The 21169-nt window shown below is 46.8% G+C and overlaps 1 protein-coding gene across 1 annotated transcript in view; it reads right to left on the reverse strand.

Moving 5' to 3' along the window:
• Positions 1-14686, reverse strand: part of HELZ2 (helicase with zinc finger 2) — a 57900-nt gene extending 43214 nt beyond the window's left edge. Inside the window, exons 1-4 of the mRNA XM_083361044.1 lie at positions 12475-14686; positions 7129-7312; positions 4691-4798; positions 458-981 (exon numbers count right to left, since the gene is read on the reverse strand). Coding sequence (XP_083217170.1) covers positions 458-981; positions 4691-4798; positions 7129-7312; positions 12475-13478 — 1820 coding nt within the window. The 5' untranslated portion in view covers positions 13479-14686. The remainder of the gene's footprint in view (positions 1-457; positions 982-4690; positions 4799-7128; positions 7313-12474) is intronic.
• Between the last annotated feature and the right edge of the window lie 6483 nt (positions 14687-21169).

The following is a 21169-nucleotide window of genomic DNA, read 5'->3' on the forward strand; positions in this document are numbered from 1 at the left end:
AAAATATAATAAATAATAAAAATAATAATAATAAAAGTTATTGCTAGTGCCATTGCTATTTTGTTCTGTTCCGTTCTGTTCTATTCTATTGCCATGGTGGCGCAGTGGTTAGAATGCAGCATTACAGGCTTATTCTGCCGACTGCTATCCGTTCAATCCTGACCGGCTCAAAGTTGACTCAAGCTTCCATCCTTCCGAGGTCACTAACATAAGGACCCAGATTGTTGGGGGCCATATGCTGCTTCTGTAAAATGCTTAGAGAGGGCAGTAAAGCACTGTGAAGCGGTATATAAATCTAAAGTGCTATTACTATTTTGTAAACATTGCAAATATTCTCCTTTACTGCTATTGCTAGAACTCGTTTCTTCCTCTCCGGGATAAAAACAGGGAAATTCTTGGGGAGAGTTTCGAAGCTCACATTATCCCACCAGTCTTGATTTGGTTGAGACCCACTTACTTGGAAATCAAAAGTTGTTGAGCTTCCTCTTCCCGGAAAAGGAAGTTGTGCATTTCTTCACAGTAGTTGACGCGGGTGATGGGCTTCCCCCGGGTCCCTCGCTGAAAGTCCATCGAGAGGGAGGGGGCCTTGTACTTTGCCACCAGTTCCACTTTCTTGCTCGTGCGATCCATGCTGGGCACCACCACACGGTTGCCAGTGTGCCAGCGTCCACTCTGCACGAAGCAGCTCCCAGACTCGTTGGCCGGATTCACCCGCCAGGCCGCTTCTTTCTGACCCACCCGGACGTGGAGCTTTTGAACCAAGACAGGCCGGCTGCCAAAATCAAAGACCACCCATTGCTCGTAGATCCCGAAGGTGCGACTCTTCAAGCAGACTTTCACCTCAACGGCGGGTGGAGACGCCCGGATGGTTTTGAAGCTCTTTCCAGATGCGTAGGTGAGGAGCGGAGTCTGCCCTGGCACGGCTAGGTGGAAAGTGGCTCCTGGGGCTCTCTTTAATAGGGCCACATGAATCAAGGGCTTCTGAAGAGGGGGGAAAATATAGGGAAAGGAGAAGAAGGGAAATCAGATCCTGGGTGTCAGAGGTAATCTTGAAATGGAAATGAAAGAACGGTCAGATCAACTTCTGCTCAGCCCTAGGAAGGAAAAGGAGGTGAGAAAGAAACTCAAGACGACCCCACCTTGATTCTCCTTGGTATAAGAGGGGGCGAAGGGAAACCCTGCAGAGTTTGGAGGGAGGGAGGGAGGGAGGAGTGGCATAGGGTCTCCTCCCAAGACCCCTTCCAAACTCTTCAAAGGAAGGTGGGTTTTTGTTCCTTCCTCCCTCCCTTCTCTCTCGAGTTCCTTCTTTCCATCTCTCCTCCTTCCTCCCTCTCCCCTCCCTCCTTCCTTCCTTCCTCCCTCCTCTCTCGAGTTCCTTCTTTCCATCTCTCCTCCTTCCTTGCTTCTTCCCTTTCTCCCTCCCTTCTTTCGAGTTCCTTCTTTCCGTCTCTTTCTTCCTCCTCTCCATCCTTCCTTCTTTCCTTCCTCCCTCCCTTCTCTCTCGAGTTCCTTCTTTTCATCTCTCCTTCCTTTCTCGCTCCCTTCTCTTTTGTTCCTTCTTTCCATCTCTCTTCCTTCCTTCCTTCTTTCCTTCCTCCCTCCCTCTCTCGAGTTCCTTCTTTCCGTCTCTCCTTCTTCCTCCTCTCCGTCCTTCCTTCTTTCCTTCCTCCCTCCCTTCTCTCTCGAGTTCCTTCTTTCCATCTCTCCTCCTTCCTCCCTCTCCCCTCCCTCCTTCCTTTCTCCTTCCCTTCTCTCGAGTTCCTTCTTCCCATCTCTCTTCCTTCCTTGCTTCTTCCCTTTCTCCCTCCCTTCTTTCGAGTTCCTTCTTTCCGTCTCTTTCTTCCTCCTCTCCGTCCTTCCTTCTTTCCTTCCTCCCTCCCTTCTCTCTCGAGTTCCTTCTTTTCATCTCTCCTTCCTTTCTCGCTCCCTTCTCTTTTGTTCCTTCTTTCCATCTCTCTTCCTTCCTTCCTTCTTTCCTTCCTCCCTCCCTCTCTCGAGTTCCTTCTTTCCGTCTCTCCTTCTTCCTCCTCTCCGTCCTTCCTTCTTTCCTTCCTCCCTCCCTTCTCTCTCGAGTTCCTTCTTTCCATCTCTCCTCCTTCCTCCCTCTCCCCTCCCTCCTTCCTTTCTCCTTCCCTTCTCTCGAGTTCCTTCTTCCCATCTCTCTTCCTTCCTTGCTTCTTCCCTTTCTCCCTCCCTTCTTTCGAGTTCCTTCTTTCCGTCTCTTTCTTCCTCCTCTCCATCCTTCCTTCTTTCCTTCCTCCCTCCCTTCTCTCTCGAGTTCCTTCTTTTCATCTCTCCTTCCTTTCTCGCTCCCTTCTCTTTTGTTCCTTCTTTCCATCTCTCTTCCTTCCTTCCTTCTTTCCTTCCTCCCTCCCTCTCTCGAGTTCCTTCTTTCCGTCTCTCCTTCTTCCTCCTCTCCGTCCTTCCTTCTTTCCTTCCTCCCTCCCTTCTCTCTCGAGTTCCTTCTTTCCATCTCTCCTCCTTCCTCCTCTCCGTCCTTCCTTCTTTCCTTCCTCCCTCCCTTCTCTCTCGAGTTCCTTCTTTCCGTCTCTCCTTCTTCCTCCTCTCCGTCCTTCCTTCTTTCCTTCCTCCCTCCCTTCTCTCTCGAGTTCCTTCTTTTCATCTCTCCTTCCTTTCTCGCTCCCTTCTCTTTTGTTCCTTCTTTCCATCTCTCTTCCTTCCTTCCTTCTTTCCTTCCTCCCTCCCTCTCTCGAGTTCCTTCTTTCCGTCTCTCCTTCCTTCCTCCTCTCCGTCCTTCCTTCTTTCCTTCCTCCCTCCCTTCTCTCTCGAGTTCCTTCTTTCCATCTCTCCTCCTTCCTCCCTCTCCCCTCCCTCCTTCCTTTCTCCTTCCCTTCTCTCTCGAGTTCCTTCTTTCCATCTCTCCTCCTTCCTCCCTCTCCCCTCCCTCCTTCCTTCCTCCCTCCCTCCTCTCTCGAGTTCCTTCTTTCCATCTCTCCTCCTTCCTCCCTCTCCCCTCCCTCCTTCCTTCCTTCCTCCCTCCTCTCTCGAGTTCCTTCTTTCCATCTCTCCTCCTTCCTCCCTCTCCCCTCCCTCCTTCCTTTCTCCTTCCCTTCTCTCTCGAGTTCCTTCTTTCCATCTCTCCTCCTTCCTCCCTCTCCCCTCCCTCCTTCCTTCCTCCCTCCCTCCTCTCTCGAGTTCCTTCTTTCCATCTCTCCTCCTTCCTCCCTCTCCCCTCCCTCCTTCCTTTCTCCTTCCCTTCTCTCTAGTTCCTTCTTCCCATCTCTCTTCCTTCCTTGCTTCTTCCCTTTCTCCCTCCCTTCTTTCGAGTTCCTTCTTTCCGTCTCTTTCTTCCTCCTCTCCATCCTTCCTTCTTTCCTTCCTCCCTCCCTTCTCTCTCGAGTTCCTTCTTTCCATCTCTCCTCCTTCCTCCCTCTCCCCTCCCTCCTTCCTTCCTCCCTCCCTCCTCTCTCGAGTTCCTTCTTTCCATCTCTCCTCCTTCCTCCCTCTCCCCTCCCTCCTTCCTTCCTTCCTCCCTCCTCTCTCGAGTTCCTTCTTTCCATCTCTCCTCCTTCCTCCCTCTCCCCTCCCTCCTTCCTTTCTCCTTCCCTTCTCTCTCGAGTTCCTTCTTTCCATCTCTCCTCCTTCCTCCCTCTCCCCTCCCTCCTTCCTTCCTCCCTCCCTCCTCTCTCGAGTTCCTTCTTTCCATCTCTCCTCCTTCCTCCCTCTCCCCTCCCTCCTTCCTTTCTCCTTCCCTTCTCTCTAGTTCCTTCTTCCCATCTCTCTTCCTTCCTTGCTTCTTCCCTTTCTCCCTCCCTTCTTTCGAGTTCCTTCTTTCCGTCTCTTTCTTCCTCCTCTCCATCCTTCCTTCTTTCCTTCCTCCCTCCCTTCTCTCTCGAGTTCCTTCTTTTCATCTCTCCTTCCTTTCTCGCTCCCTTCTCTTTTGTTCCTTCTTTCCATCTCTCTTCCTTCCTTCCTTCTTTCCTTCCTCCCTCCCTCTCTCGAGTTCCTTCTTTCCGTCTCTCCTTCCTTCCTCCTCTCCGTCCTTCCTTCTTTCCTTCCTCCCTCCCTTCTCTCTCGAGTTCCTTCTTTCCATCTCTCCTCCTTCCTCCCTCTCCCCTCCCTCCTTCCTTTCTCCTTCCCTTCTCTCTAGTTCCTTCTTTCCATCTCTCTTCCTTCCTTCCTTCTTTCCTTCCTCCCTCCCTCTCTCGAGTTCCTTCTTTCCGTCTCTCCTTCCTTCCTCCTCTCCGTCCTTCCTTCTTTCCTTCCTCCCTCCCTTCTCTCTCGAGTTCCTTCTTGCCATCTCTCCTTCCTTCCTTGCTTCTTTCCTTTCTCCCTCCCTTTTCTCTCTACTTCCTTCTTACCATCTCTCCTCCTTCCTCCTTCTCCTCTCCCTCCTTCCTTCTTTCCTTCTTCCCTCCCTTCTCTCTCCAGTTCCTTCTTCCCACCTCTCCTTCCTGCCTGGCTTCCTTCCTCTCATTTATTCCTCCCTCCCTCCCTCCCTCCCTCCCTGGATGCTTGCTTGTGACCAACCACTCTGTGCACGTCCAGCCAACCGCCGTGCGTTTCAGCAAATCATGGCTGAGGACAGCACTCACCATGCGGCACGTGCCCAGCCATCAAGGCACGTTCTCTTTTGCAGGCAACGCAGCCGGGCAGAGTCCTGGAGCCCCAAAGGAGAAACAGATTCCCTTCCCCGCAAGTTTGTGGGCGTTTTGCCTCGCCAGCTCACCTGGGAATGGACGGCGAAGACCCACTGATATTGCAACTTCTTGTTCTCGGACTGGATCCACAGCGGCTGCTGGCAGGTCACCCTCACTCCCTCCACGGCCTCCGAAATCTGACGGAGACAAAGGGAGTCAGGAGAACCAAGGAAGGGATCGCGTCTTAATTTTGTCCCAGGTTCAAGAGCATCATAACCAAGGCACCTCAAAATCGCGAGACTGCACTGAGTTCTAATCCACAGCTGCAACTTGGTTGGGCAGGGCTCAAATGCAAAATTTTTTTACCAGTGTTTCAAAATCTGAATTTGTAGCTTTCATCCGAAGGCGGCCTGGGGTGTTTTTCCCCCTAATCACCCACCTGTGCAACGTCATTCTATGCTTTACAGGTAAGTCCCTGACTTACGAGCACAGATGGGACCAGAATTTCCATTGCTAAACAAGGCGGTTGTTAAAAGTGTCTCCTGCCCAATTTTATGACCTGGGTTATCCACGGTTGTGAAGCGAATCGCCGCAGTTGTTAAGTGAATCAGATGGTTGTTAAGTGGATCCGGCTCCCCCCCCCCGCCCGGTTGCCTTTGCTTGTCGATAACTCAGCTGGGAAGGTCACAAGTGGTGATCACCTGACCCGTGGACAGTGCAATAGTCACCAATCAACGCCGGTTGTCAAGTGCTCAAATTTCGATCACATGACCACGAGGATGTGGTGACGGTCGTAAGGAAGAGGCTCCCTTTGTTTAGGCACCCGTTTGAAGTGATCGCATTCCTTAATGTTGTTGTAACTTCCAACGGTTGCTAAACAAAGGGATGTTAAGTCAAAAGCTACCTCAATCTAGGATTGCCTTGGTGTGTTCTGTGAAATGGTTCATTATCAAGTGAGAAATAGGTACAGCACGAACTCCACAAACTCTAATCCAGGGGGTCTTCAAACTTGGCTACTTTTAAGACTTGCGAACTTCAACTCCCAGAATTCCTCAGCTCGGCTGAGCTGAGGAATTCTGGGAGTTGAAGTCCGCAAGTCTTAAATGTGGCCAAGTTTGAAGACCCCCTGCTCTAATCCAGCGTTTCCCAACCTTAGGAACTTGAAGATGCGTGGACTTCAACTCCCAGAATTCCCCAGCCAGCTATGCTGGCTGGGGAATTCTGGGAGTTGAAGTCCACGCATCTTCAAGTTCCTAAGGTTGGGAAACGCTGCTCTAATCCAATCAACTGTTCAATGCGATATGCAAAATCGGTCAAACTCAGGTGACTGATGCAAGCCACAATGAGTTCATGTGGATGGACCTTGCGATACAAAATAAATCTCACAGACTGAGAACATTAAAATTCTAAAACTGATAAAGACAACAAATAAGCAATCATCACCATCTCACTCCATAATGAAGGATTAATTAATTATATCTCAAAGCCTTGTGGGGAAAAGGTTGATTTTGTGACTTTCCAAGCAAACATCTGAATTGGTGCCAGAAAAAAAATATTGAAAACTCAAGTTTTCTTCTTTGGACACTCTAGGCTAGGTAGAATTTCAGCTCCTGTCATTCCCAGCCAGTCCTGCATGAGACGTGTTTAGAGTATCTTCCTGCAATAATTATAAGGGATCATGTGGCAGCTGTGTTTAGCATGCTGTGTGTTGCTTTAGGACAGTTTTTTCTCAGCCATGGCAACTTTAAGAGGGGTGAACTTCAACTCCCAGAATTCCCCAGCCTTCATCCTTTAAGACAGATAGACTTCAAATCCCAGAATTCCCAAGCCATTCTTTAAGATGGGTGGACTTCAACTCCCAGAATTCCTCAGCCCGCATGCTTTAAGATGGGTGGACTTCAACTCCCAGAATTCCTCAGCCCGCATGCTTTCAGAGGGGTGGACTTCAACTCCCAGAATTCCTCAGCCCGCATGCTTTCAGATGGGTGGACTTCAACTCCCAGAATTCCTCAGCCCACATGCTTTAAGATGGGTGGACTTCTATTCCCAGGATTGGGAAGTTGAAGTCCACCTATCTTAAAAGTTTCCAAGTGGGGGAAAACTTTCCACTAGGGAATTTTTAAGCAATCAGTTGCCTAGGGGAAAGATCTTTTGCCCTAAAATATTGACTGAACCTCCACAGACAGGAGCAGCATACCTGAATGCTCAGACCCTCAAGCAAAGCAAGCCTGTGAATTTTATCCCATGTTTTTGAGCAGCACAACAGTGAAGGACGTAGAACAGGGGTCTTCAAACTCGCCAACTTTTAAGACTTGTGGACTTCAACTCCCAGAATTCCTCAGCCAGACAACTTTAAGACATGGGCTGGCTGAGGAATTCTGGGAGTTGAAGTCCACAAATCTTAAAAGTTGCCGAGTTCAAAGACCCTTGATCTAGAAGGCGGTTCCTTCTCCCTCTCTGACTACGAAATGTAGGATTCCCCTGCCACGAATCCACGCGCGTTATCCGGTTAGAGTCCCCAACTTACAATTAAGACTTCGTTGTGGCTTGTCTGGTACTCGGCGATAAGCCGATCCTGGTAAGCTAAAAGACCATCTTCCTTGGCTGTCTTCTTCTTTTTCTCTGCCGTTTTGGCCCGCTGGATCCACTCTTCCAATTCCTGGACCGAATGCGCCAGGGCACAATCCTGCCCGTATTCGCAAACGTCTGGTCTGCAGCATGGGGTGGATGGGGTGGGGGTGGGGAGACAAAAAAAAAAACCAACTCAGAGATAAAAGGCTTGGAGACAGATAAATCCATCCCTCTTTTTTTGAGGAGAAGCTGATTAAGAATGATGCTTAGATTCACGTTGAAGCCACAGCGTCATTACCAGTGGTTCTCAACTTACGACCGATCGCTTAGTGACTATTTTGAGCTTCGAGGGGTGCTCCAGATGTTTCTGGGATCGCACCCAAGGGTGCCTATTACTGTTGGCACTGCAGGTAGCCCACGACCTACCAACCTAACGGAGCCCAAATTTTCGTTGCTAAGCGAGACAGTTGTTGAGTGAGGTTTGCCCCATTTTGCAACCTTTCTCGCCACAGCTGTTAAGTGAATCACTGCAGCAACACGGTCGTTAAGGGAATCTGGGTTTCCCGCTGACCTTGCTTGCCAGATGGCCGCAAAAGGGGATCACATGATCCCAGGACACTGCAGCTGTCATAAATATGAGTTTCAGAAGAGAACAGATAACCAGAGCTGGAAGGAACCTTGGTGGTCATCTAGTCCAACCCCCTGCTCAGGCAGGAGACTCTATACTATTTCAGACAAATGGCTGTCCAGTCTCTTCTTAAAAACTTCCAGTGTTGGAGCATTCACCACTTCTGGAGGCAGGTAGTTCCACTGGTTAATTGTTCTCACTGTCAGGAAGTTTCTCCTTAGTTCTAGGTTGCTTCTCTCCTTGAGTTTTTTGCCAAGCGTCCCAAATTTTGATCATGGGACCATGGGGAGGCGGCAGCGTTAACTGAGAGAAGTCCCTTTTTCCAGTGCTGTTGTAATTTTGGTCGCTAAATGAACTGTTGCAAGTCGAGAACTACCTGTACTTTGCTTTCTATTCCTACAGTATTTCTGTTTCTATTTGTGATTTCCCACCCACCCCCACCAGTTCTTTCTTCTCTATTCTGCTGTCTCCAGATTCTGCCAAGTCAACTGTCCAGACTGTGGGATCCTTGGTATTCTCTGAGCTTGCTTGTTATCTTACAGACATTTCATCACCCAACTAGGGAACATCATCAGTCCTAGAAGGCAGTAGGGTTTGTGGGGAGGAGGAGGAGGAGGAGGAGGAGGAGGAGGAGGAAGAGGATGACGACTGTGGGGTCCTTGGTGCTCTCTGAGCTTGCTTGTTATCTTACAGACATTTCATCACCCAACTAGGGAACATCATCAGTGCTAGAAGGCAGTAGGGGAGGAGGAGGAGGAGGAGGAGGAGGAGGAGGAGGAGGAGGAGGAGGAGGAGGAGGCGGCCGACAACGACAACGATGACAGTGGGGTCCCTGGTGCTCTCTGAGCTTGCTTGTTTTCTTGCAGACGTTTCGTCACTCAACTAAGGAACATCATCAGTGCTAGAAGGCAGTGGGTGTGTGGAGAGGAGGAGGAGGAGGAGGACGACGACGACGACTGTGGGGTCCTTGGTGCTCTCTGAGCTTGCTTGTTTTCTTGCAGATGTTTCATTACCCAACTAGGGAACATCGTCAATGCTAGTAAGAAATTGGGTTTTCTCCCAGTTTACATTCTAGTGGTTTGCCCTGTCAGGACTGGTGGGATGGAGGTTGTTTGATTGGGCTGTTAAATGCTAGCTTGTTTGGCCATTGCTTGATTAGGGTATTTTTTTACTTCTTGATGGTTGATCTGATGTCAATCTTGGTAGTTAATTTATGCTCATTTGAGTGATGATTGCTAGTGGGGAACTATTTTGGTCTTCATCTTCCCTTTTTTGGCCTGTTGACTTGTCTCTTTTGCACAGTGCGTAGATACTGTTTATATCTATGTGCCTGTTGATGCCAGAGTGCCAGGGCTCTAGAAATTCCCTACCGTTTTTGGACTTGGCTTGGTCTAGGATGGTCAGTTTCCCAGTTAAGTCTCTCCATACCATCAACTTTGAAAATGAGCGCGGCTGGAGCCATTTTCCCTACTCAGTTGACGCAGAGCACAGAGGGAGAGGGGACGGGTTACCAGATGCTTCGCTAGACTAAACAGCTTTTTTCCCATGGGAACCAAGGCCATCGGCTGCTCCCGGGACTGCAGGCCAGGCGTTTGGTGAAAAGCCCGCCCAGAAGATGTATTGGGGAACGTAGTAGCTTGCAAAGGTTATAGGGGTGGGATATTGGGGAATGTTACGTGTCTGTGCAGACTCGGCTTCACTTTTAATGTGCCGATGCTCTGTATCAATAAACATGTTTTTGAGGAATTTGCCAGCCTCGGAGTTCTGCTTTTTTTGTCTCTTGTCTGCCGGAACCATGACACATACGTCGTGAAACGAAAGAGGGTTAACAGGTCTTCTGACTGCTAGTTGGTGTTGGTGAATGCATCTGGTGTTCTGCCTGATGGTCCTATGCAGCGGCTTTTGCAGTCTTTACACCGTATGTATGTCTCCCACCAAGCTACTAGCATATAAACTGTGAGCAAACCCCACTGCCTTCTAGCACTGATGATGTTACCTAGCTGGGTCATGAAATGTCTGCAAGAAAACAATCAAGCTCAGAGAGCACCAAGGACCCCACAGTCGTATTATTATTATTATTATTATTATTATTATTATTATTATTATTATTATTATTATTATTATTCCTCCTCTTCCTCCTCCCCCCATATTCCACTCCCTTCTAACACTGATGATGTTACCCAGTAAACCGCCCTGAGTCCTTCGGGAAAGGGCGGTATACAAATCCAATTAAATAAATTAAATAAATAAATAAAATAAATAAATACCTGGGTCATGAAATGTCTGCTAGCAAACAAACAAGCTCAGAGAGCACCAAGGACCCCACAGTCGTATTATTATTATTATTATTATTATTATTATTATTATTATTATTATTATTATTATTATTATTATTATTATTATTATTCCTCTTCCTCCTCCCCCCATATTCTACTCCCTTCTAAAACTGATGATGTTAACTGGGTCATGAAATGTCTGCTAGCAAACAAACAAGCTCAGAGAGCATCAAGGACCCCACAATTTTCCTCCTCCTCCTCCTCCTCCTCCTCCAACCACTCCCTACTACCACTGATGTTGTTACCTAGTTGGGTCATGAAACATCTACAAGAAAACCATCAAGCACCAAGGACCCCTCACTTCAATCCTGAGCCACAAATATCCTCCTTTATTGATACTATCTGTCAGAATCCATTTATATCATATTCATAAATGGAATGTTTCAAACATTATTCCATGGATTCTGCCATCTCCCGAAGAGAAGAGAATAAATGTGTATTGAACCGGGAATAGGCATTTCAAAGGAAAGGAGAAGCCTTTTGAACTGGGGAAACAAAAGGGGGGGCTAGCATCTGGTTTTTGTCACGGAAGACAGCAATAAACATAAAGGGTTCTAACTTCCTTTTTCCCACAAGATGGATGATACGAGAGGAAGGATGGGGGACTGACCAAATGGGGATTAAAAGGTAAAGGTAAAGGTTCCCCCGCACATGCGTGTTAGTCGTTTCCAACTCTAGGGGCCGGTGCTCATCTCCGTTTCAAAGCCGAAGAGCCAGCGCTTGTCCGAGGACGTCTCCGTGGTCATGTGGCCGGCATGACTAGACGCCAAAGGCGCACGGAACGCTGTTACCTTCCCACCGGAGTGCTCCCTATTTTTCTACTTGCATTTTTACGTGCTTTCGAACTGCTAGGTTGGCAGAAGCTGGGACGAGTAACAGGCGCTCACTCTGTTACGCAGCACTCGGGATTCGACCCGCCAAACTGCCGGCCTTCTGATCGACAAGCTCAGCGTCCTAACCCACTGAGCCACCGCGTCCCTCTAAATGGGGATTAAGGGGGGTTAAACCGGGAACTCTTTATAAGGGTTTACTTCGTGGAAATATTAAGCCCTGTCTCGCTCCTACAACCAAGCATGTCATAGTAAAGATTCTTTTTGGAATAGATTTGACTCCAAGAATTTTGTCTTCCTAAGACGTGGTTTGGGGTGGGTCCTGACACTATCCAGACTTTTTAAAACTTTCTTCTCAACAACTATTGCGTTGGCGGTGTTGTGTGGCATCTGCCAGTCTGTTTGAATTCTAAAGTCCCAGAGCATTTTTAATTATCAAATTTATTGGCTGCTCATCTTGCAGTCTGAGGCAACTTACAGAAATGAAAATACAAGTAGTCCTTGACTTGCAACCACAATGGAGTTCAACATTTCCATTGCTAAGTGAGACACTTCTTAAGTGAGTTTCACTCCCATTTTACGACCTTTCTTGCCACAGTTGTTAAGTGAATCGCTGCAGTTTGCTAAGTTCGCAACACGCTTGTTAAGTCAATCTAGCCTCCCCGTTGACTTTGCATCTCAAAAGCTCGCAAAAGGGGATCACGTGACCCTGGGACCCTGCGACCGTCATAAATAGGAGTCAAGCCAAGTGTCCGAGTTTTGATCACATGACCAGGGGGAAGCTGCAACAGTCATTAAGGGAGAAAAACGGTTATAATTCACTTTTCCCAGTGCCTCTGTAACTTTGAATGGTCACTAAATGAATCGTTGTAAGCAGAGGATTTATCTGTTAAGAATGGATGCGGACAACAGGTTGACAATTAGACCAGACTTCCCCAAGCTTTTGGGGTTGGTGGCCTGGAGAGGGGAGAAGGGGGGAAACAAGGGATGGCTTTGTGCATGCACAAACACCCGTTGCTCGTATGAGTGGGGTCGTGAATGCTCGTGCGTGGGGCTGCAAACGTCCGTGATGGTCGTGTGAGTGGGGCCACAAACACCCATGATGCTCACGTGAGTGAGGCCACGAATGACCACCAGGTTTGCAGCAACACTTGCACGAGTGAGGCAGCCCCTCACACGGCCCAGTGGCCAATAGGCCAGGGGTCCCCAACCCCGGTACCGGGCTGCGGCACACCAGCAACCGGTTCGCACAAAGAAGCAAAGCCCCGTCCGCGGGACGCAGGCAGCACACAAAATCACGCACCCTGCGGTCCACAGGAAAACTTTTCTCCGCGGAACCGGTCCCTGGTACCCCAAAGATTGGGGACCTCTGCAATAGGCCACAGTCCAGGAGTGGGTTGCAGCCCACAGGTTGGGGACCCCTGCGTTAGACAAAGTCAATAGGGACCGGGAGCAAACTCCAAATGCTGATTCCCAAAGCAAAAACTCTCTTAATCTGTCTCGCTTACCGTTGGCAAAGCGCAAAGCTCTTCGGGTCGTACGGAGGGGCCCGATAACTCCACTCGGTCAGCGTGTCGGTGGCGATCAGCTCCGTGTGCTCCACGGACAAGCAGTGGTTCTCGAAGCTCTGCTGGGAATCGCAGGTCACCAGGCACACCCGGCAGTAGAACTGGTATTGCGGCGCAGAATCCGGCGGGCTCACCGTCGCTGGCTCCGCCGCCGGGCGCAGCAGCTTAGCACGGTCCAAGCCTCGCCTTTGCTCGGCCTTCCAGATGGCCAGCTCCACATCGCTGTGGGCAAAGCTGCAGGACTGAGAGGCATTCCGGCAGGATCGGCCAGCCAAGATGGAAGAACAGTACGAGAACAACCTGTGGCTTTCCGGACAGGGGCGAATCTCGGTATATTGCTGTTTTTTCTTACCGGCGGTGATCACGTGGACCAAAATGAAGCCCAAGTGATTCTTGCAATCGTGAGAGGAGCCCCTGGGACAAATCCGTTGGGGGCGGCTATTAAAACAGGGTCCGCAGATCTCCTGGAAGTAACCCCCAAACTCGCTGAGGATATCTTCCGGGTTGCTGAGGTCCGCAGGCGTAGGCTGGGCGGTGGTGTTCTTGATGCCCGACTGGCTCTGTTTCAACAGCCACTTCAAGACGCGCCTCTCGATGTTGTACTTCCTCTCGAACGTCCACACAATCACCTCCTCCTGGCTCCAGGCGAACGTGCAGGTGTTGTGGTGTTTGGTGCAGCCCAAGCCGGCCACGTAATATCGGCAGACGTCGTAGCAAGCCGGGTTGGGGAAAGAGGGCCTCCGGTCCACCTTGCGCCACTGGCAGCCTTTGGCCCCTTTGCACCTGGCCAGCAAAATCTCCTTCATGCAGTTGTGGTCCACCTCCTTCAACAGGTAGGTGCTTTCGTTCTCTTGCTGGCTGCACTTGGAGCAGGCAAGGTGGAGGGAGACTTGGTTCTGCAGGGCATCCAGCAGCGTGGCAACCATCCCGTTGCGGTGCGGCATTTTGTCAGCCGAGGACGCAAAGGCAGGTGTGCGGAGGGCCGGAGGCCTGTAGACACTCAGCAAGAGTCCTCCAAACTGCAGAATTAAGAACAGTTCAGAGAGTCAGGGGAATGTCTATGGAGATTGGCTATTTGCCTGTTGCATATTGCAGTGTTGAAGATTGTCTATTGCGTGCCCAAATAAGTAGACACAGAGACAGTGTTCCACACACACCCTGCCATCACTCTGCTAACCACCTAATTCCCACCAGCACTGTCTTACATCTAAGGATATTTAGATGTAAGTATGGCTATGTAGTATGGCTGTATTATTACTATTACTATTATTATTACTATTGTTATTATTATCCTTCTCATCTTTCCTATAACCTTCTATTATTGGTATCCTATGATTATACGATATTACTTTGTTGTTTGTATGTACACTGAGAGCTTCTGTATTGGAGACAAATTCCTTGTTTGTCCAATCACACTTGGCCAATAAAGAATTCTACTCTACTCTACTCTCATTCCATTCCATATTTTCTGTTCTGTTCTGTTCTGTTCTGTTCTGTTCTATTCTTAAATTCCATTCCAGTCCATATTTTCTATTCTATTCTATTCCATTCCATATATTCTATTCTATTCTATTCTATTCTATTCTATTCTATTCTATTCTATTCTATTCTATTCTATTCTATTCTATTCTCCAATCCATATTTCCTTCTATTCTATTCTATTCTATTCTATTCTATTCTATTCTATTCTATTCTATTCTATTCTATTCTATTCTATTCTACTCTATTCTTCTATTTTATTGTACAATCTCTTCTCTTCTCTTCTATACCATTCCATTATTATTTTATTTCTATTATTTCCATTTCAGCCCATCCCAATCTTAATCATCCAGGTCACGGCCACTCCAAACATTCTTTTCCAAATGGCAACTGGACTTCCCAACCAAAGAAGCTTCTTCATTTCTAACCCTGAAATTCTAACACAGGTTAGAACCGAAGAAGCTTCTTAGATGAGAAGCAAAACACTTTCAAGAAAAGAAAAAAAACAAAAAACCAAGAAAGTCCATTTTGCCTTTTGGAAAACGCGCCTTTGGGGAGAAGAGTCAGTGGACGAAATTGCTCACTAAGCCAAATTCAGAGCAGCCCAGCCGTGCTTTTGGAATAATCCCATGGAAAGATGGGCAGCCAATAAACAAACAAACAAATCCAAGCCCCCCCTCCAATAAATAAATAAACAAACAAACAAACAAATAAATCCAGGCCCCCGCCTCCAATAAATAAATAAATAAACAAACAAACAAATAAATCCAAGCCCCCCCCTCCAATAAATAAATAAATAAACAAACAAACAAATAAATCCAGGCCCCCCCTCCAATAAATAAATAAACAAACAAACAAACAAATCCAAGCCCCCCCTCCAATAAATAAATAAATAAACAAACAAACAAATAAATCCAGGCCCCCGCCTCCAATAAATAAATAAATAAATCCAGGGGGGCCCCACCTCCAATAAATAAATAAACAAATAAACAAACAAACAAACAAATCCAGTCCCCGCCTCCAATAAATAAATAAATAAATAAATAAATCCAGTCCCCGCCTCCAATAAATAAAATAAAATAAAATAAATAAATAAATAAATAAATAAATCCAGGCCCCGCCTCTAATAAATAAATAAATCCAGGCTCCGCCTCTAATAAATAAATAAATAAATAAATAAATAAATAAATAAATCCAGGCCCCGCCTCCAATAAATAAATAAATAAATAAATAAATAAATAAATCCAGGCCCCGCCTCTAATAAATAAATAAATCCAGGCTCCGCCTCTAATAAATAAATAAATAAATAAATAAATAAATAAATAAATAAATCCAGGCCCCGCCTCTAATAAATAAATAAATAAATAAATCCAGGCCCCGCCTCTAATAAATAAATAAATCCAGGCCCCGCCTCCAATAAATAAATCCAGGCTCCGCCTCTAATGAATAAATAAATAAATAAATCCAGGCCCCGCCTCCACAAGCCAGCAATTATCTGCACAGAACAAATGAAGAAAGTAACACAGCAACACCACAAACTCCCATCCTTTTCTACGTGCATCTTGACACCGCACACAGAGAGACTCGTTGACTTACATCCACTTATTCAGTGACCGTTCAAGGTCACAACGGCCCTGAATGAAGGGACTTACGACCGTTTTTCACACTTACGACCATTGCAGCATCCCCCGTGGTCACTTGATCAAAACGTGGCCGCTGGGCAACCAGCATGTTGCAGAGTTAGAACAAGGATCTGCCCTCTGTTTAACCCAGGGGTACGTTTGGAATATTGAAAACATGTCATGAATTCCTGGGGGACGTGACTCGCCCCTTCACAAAAGAAGGTCTGTGCTGGTGGAGCCAGCCTTAAAACAAAAATGGAGCTATACAGAACATGGAAAACCCCAACTCAGATGTTCCTTGCTAAAAAAAGAGAAGCGGGAGAGGCCAAAATCTCAAACGAAGGGAGTCCTTGTAGCTCAGGGTTGAACTGTGGGGTCCTTGGTGCGCTCTGAGCTGGGTGGTTTTCTTGGAGACATGTCATTGCCAAAGTTGGTAACATCATCAGTGTCAGAAAGGAATGGGGTTTGTGGAGAGGAGGAGGAGGAGAAGGAGGAGGAGGAGGAAGACTACTGCGGGATCCTTGGTGCTCTCTGAACCTGTTTGGCTTCTTGCAGACATTTCATAACCCAACTGGGTAACCTCATCAGTGCTAGAAGGGAGAGGGGTTTATGCGGAGGAGGAGGAGGAGGAGGAGGAGGAGGAGGAGGAGGAGGAGGAAGACTACTGCGGGATCCTTGGTGCTCTCTGAACTTGTTTGGCTTCTTGCAGACATTTCATAACCCAACTGGGTAACCTCATCAGTGCTAGAAGGGAGAGGGGTTTATGCGGAGGAGGAGGAGGAGGAGGAGGAGGAGGAGGAGGAGGAGGAGGAGGAGGAGACTGTGGGATCCTTGGTGATCTCTGAACCTGGTTGGTTTCTTGCAGACATTTCGTAACCCAACTGGGTAACCTCATCAGTGCTAGAAGGGAGAGGGGTTTATGCGGAGGAGGAGGAGGAGGAGGAGGAGGAGGAGGAGGAGGAGGAGACTGTGGGATCCTTGGTGATCTCTGAACCTGGTTGGTTTCTTGCAGACATTTCGTAACCCAACTGGGTAACCTCATCAGTGCTAGAAGGGAGAGGGGTTTATGCGGAGGAGGAGGAGGAGGAGGAGGAGGAGGAGGAGGAGGAGGAGGAGACTGTGGGATCCTTGGTGATCTCTGAACCTGGTTGGTTTCTTGCAGACATTTCGTAACCCAACTGGGTAACCTCATCAGTGCTAGAAGGGAGAGGGGGTTTATGCGGAGGAGGAGGAGGAGGAGGAGGAGGAGGAGGAGGAGGAGACTGTGGGATCCGTGGTGATCTCTGAACCTGGTTGGCTTCTTGCAGAGATTTCGTAACCCAACTGGGTAACCTTATCAGTGCTGGTTGGGTCATGAAATGTCTGCAAGGAAACCGAAAGAGAACCAGCGAGCCAAACCCGAAGTTACAAGCACACCAAGCCTTGAAAAGGCATTCAATTATCGTATTATCCTTGGTCCGCGTTTTGTGTTCCACTTCATGCCTTATTTACTGCACTCCAAGCATTTTATTTCTTTACTTACTGCCTTGGAAACTAACCAGCCACAATGAAGAAATAATACAGGAACACTCAATAGCCTAAAACCCGATACGAACAGTTTTAGGAAGAAGGGGAAATTGAAACGGATTTAGAAAAATATTGGGTCTCCCAAAAGATCAGGACTCAAAAGGTTCACAATTAAACATACTACATTACTCCAAAGTTTGTCTTCTTAGCTCCTCTGTGAAAAGGAGTGAGGGGAAAAAAAAAGACTGGATTTATTGAAACACAGGTTTGGAACCGCCCTGAGTCCTATGGGAATAGGGTGGTATATAAATTTAATAAAATAAATAAAAATAAATAAAGTGACCTTGGAGGTCCTCTAGTCCAACCCCCTGCTCAGGCAGGAAACCCTATCCCATTTCAGACAAATGGCTGTCTAGTCTCTTCTTAAAAGCTTCCAGTGTTGGAGCATTCACAGCTTCTGGAGGCAGGTAGTTCCACTGGTTAATTGTTCTCACTGTCAGGAAGTTTCTCCTTAGTTCCAGGTTTGCTTCTCCCCTGGATTTGATTGGCTTCTTGTCCTGCCTTTCAAGTGCTTTGGAGAATAGATCAACCCCCTTCTTCTTCTTTGTGGCTTCGCTAAGGAGTCACTTCAGAGGATTTCGTCCGGGCAACGTGACAACATGCAGCTTTTTGAGAAACAAAGAGTGTTCTGCTATGTTGGCTCAAGAATTAGGCGTAGTGAAGATGAAAGATTTAAAAAGTGGTAAATTTTGAGTCCCCCTGCGGGCATGAAAGCTGGCTGGGTGATTTTGGGAAACTTTCCCCCTCTCGTACCACCACACACCACGGGACTGTGATGACGGAGGAAAAAGAGGAAGGAATATTACAGATGCTTGCAGCCTTGAGTTGGACAAAGTAAAGTTTAAAACATGCATTTAATACAGTCAGTCCTCGACTTACAACCGTTCGTTCAGTGACTGTTCGAAGTTACAACGGCAATGAAAAAAGGGACTTATGCTTTTCACGCTTGCCACCGCTGCAGCAACCCCATGGTCAAGTGATCAAAATTCAGGGGCTTGGCGACTGACTCATATTTATTTTTATTTTTTTATTTTATTTTAATTCCATTTATATCCCGCCCTTCTCCGAAGACTCAGGGCGGCTTACAAGCTTAGCAGTAGCCTTCATTCTATGTATATGCCTGCTTGTTAGGGCTTTCACACACCCTCAAGCGGCATTATTACAAAGTCAGCTTAATTGCCCCCAACAATCTGGGTCCTCATTTTACCTACCTGGGAAGGATGGAAGGCTGAGTCGACCTTGAGCCTGGTGGGACTCGAACCTGCACTAATTGCAGGCAGCTGGTGTTACGTAAGGAGGCATTAGCCCACTGCTCCACCAAGGCTCTGACGGTTACAGTGTCCTGCGGTCATGGGAATCCCTTTCTGTGACCTTCTGACAAGCAGCAACAACAGCAACAACAATAATAATAATAATAATAATAGAGTTGGAAGGGACCTTGGAGGTCATCTAGTCCAACCCCCTACTCAGGCAGGAGACCCTATACCGTTTCAGACAAATGGTTGTCCGTTCTCTTCTTAAAAACTTCCAGTGTTGGAGCATTCACAACTTCTGTATAAACAGGGGCATAGAATCAAGATCACGCAAAGCATTAGTACTGCTTTATAAAGCCCTAGTAAGACCACACCTGAAACACTGCAGCCAATTTTGGTCACCATATCCCCAAAAAGATGTTGAGAGTTTGGGAAAAATTCAGAGAAGAGCAACTAAGGCCTGGAGGCTAAAACATACGAAGAACGGCTGCAGGACTTGGGTTTAGCTAGTAGTCTAAAGAAAAGAAGAAATAGGGGAGACACGATAGCAGCGTTCCAGTCTCTGAGGGGCTGCCACAAAGACGAGGAGGGGGTCAGGTTGTTCACCAGAGCACCAGAGGGAAGGATGAGAAACAACGGTTGGAAACCGATCAAGAAGTGAAGCAACCTGGAATTAAGGAGAAACTTCCTGACAGTGAGGACAATCAACCAGTGGAACAGCTTGCCACCAGGAATCGTGGGTGCTTCATCACTGGAGATTTTTAAGAAGAGACTGGACATTCACTTGTCTGAGATGGTATGGGTCCTCCTGCTTGAGCAGGGGGCTGGACTAGAAGACCTCCAGGGTCCCTTCCAGCTCCTATTCTATTCTACTCTACTCTACAATGTATTCTACTCTATTCTATTCTACAATCTATGCTATTCTGCAATCTATTCTACTCTATTCTATTCTACTCTATTCTATTCTATTCTACAATCTATTCCGCAATCTATTCTACTCTATTCTATTCTATTCTATTCTATTCTACAATCTATTCTGCAATCTATTCTACTCTACAATCCATTCTATTTTGCAATCTACTCCACTTTATATCCTCTTCTGTATTCTATTCAAGAAACAGTGTTATGGAGTCATCTTGTGGAACCAGCAAACATGCCGCCGGCTTGTTACTCATCCTATCTTCTAAATTAAGCTCGTTTTGATCTTTGTTCCCTACACTAAGCCATGGAAGGGGACTTTGCGCAATAGTTTAAGCTCAAAGGAAGGCTGGCAGTGTGCAAACACCATGGACTGAACCTTGAAAGGATAAAAATAACTGGGCTTTGCCAACACAGTCAAGCCAATTGCTGGAGATTTGTAAGAATTCCTGACTCTTTGTCGATTCAACAGAAGCCATCCCAAAATTCTTTACCTCACACCTACTGGAAACCTACTGCACTAAGGTGAAATGTAAATAGATATCAACCATTACGCAACAGCACAAAAGACCAGCAGAAACTTGCAGGGATCCAGCGAGGGATTTTGCAATGCACTCGGAACCTCATTCTTCTTTCTTGGAACTTGATCCACTTAATGCAAATATAAGTAATCCTTGACTTATGACCGCAATTGAGCCCAAAGTTTCTGCTAAATGAGTTTTGCTCTTTTTTGTGACCTTTCTCGTCACAGTTGTTAAGTGAATCGCTGCAGGTGTGAAGTTAGTAACACGGGTTAAGTGAACCCGGCTTCCCCTGGACTTTGCTTATCAGAAGGTGGTAAAAGGGGACCCTGGGACACTGCGACCGTCATAAATATGAGTCAGTTGCCAAGCGTCTGAATTTTGATCACAAGACCCTGGGGGGGGTGTGTGCAATGGTCGTAAATGTGAAAAATAGTCATAAATCACCTTTTTCAGGGCCATTATAACTTTGAACTAAATGACCGGTAAAACTCAAGGACTTCCTACAAGAGTCTTTTTAAAAACTAACTAGTAACTAGACTCAACCCATCAAACTCTTAACATGCCAAAGAAAACCTTCAACTTTCAAACAATTGAAACTATTTCTTGGTGGAACAACTTGCCTCCAGAAATTATCAGTGCTCCAACATTGGAGATTTTAAAGAAGAGACTGGACAGGCACTTGTCTGAAATGCTATAGGGTCTCCTGCTTGACCTGGGGGGTGGACTAGATGACCTCCAAGGTTCCTTCCAACCTTGTTATTCTGATCTTTAAAGAGTCTGCAGCTTTAGAATTCAGGTTGTTCTAATGCACAATTACATATTTTTTTTTTAAAAAAAATGACACAGCTAAAGTGGATTGATGGAGGAATAGGTGGATGGAGGATGGATTGGTGGATGGATGGATGAAGAATGGACGTAGATACAGTAGATGATAAAATGGATGGATGGATGGATGAAGGATGTAGTTAAGATAAATAGATAGATAGATAGATAGATAGATAGATAGATAGATAGATAGATAGATAGATAGATAGATAGACAGACAGACAGACAGACAGACACAGACAGAGAGAGAGAGAGAGAGAGAATAGATGGATGAATGGATGAATAGATAGTTGGATGGATGAAGGATATATGTAGATAGATAGATAGATAGATAGATAGATAGATAGATAGATAGATAGATAGATAGATAGATAGACAGACAGACAGACAGACAGACAAGATGACACAGATCAGATGTATGGTCGGACAGACTGATAGTTTTAACCTT

The sequence above is a fragment of the Vipera ursinii genome (assembly GCF_947247035.1).
Source record: "Vipera ursinii genome assembly, chromosome: 3".
Lineage (NCBI taxonomy): Eukaryota > Metazoa > Chordata > Lepidosauria > Squamata > Viperidae > Vipera > Vipera ursinii.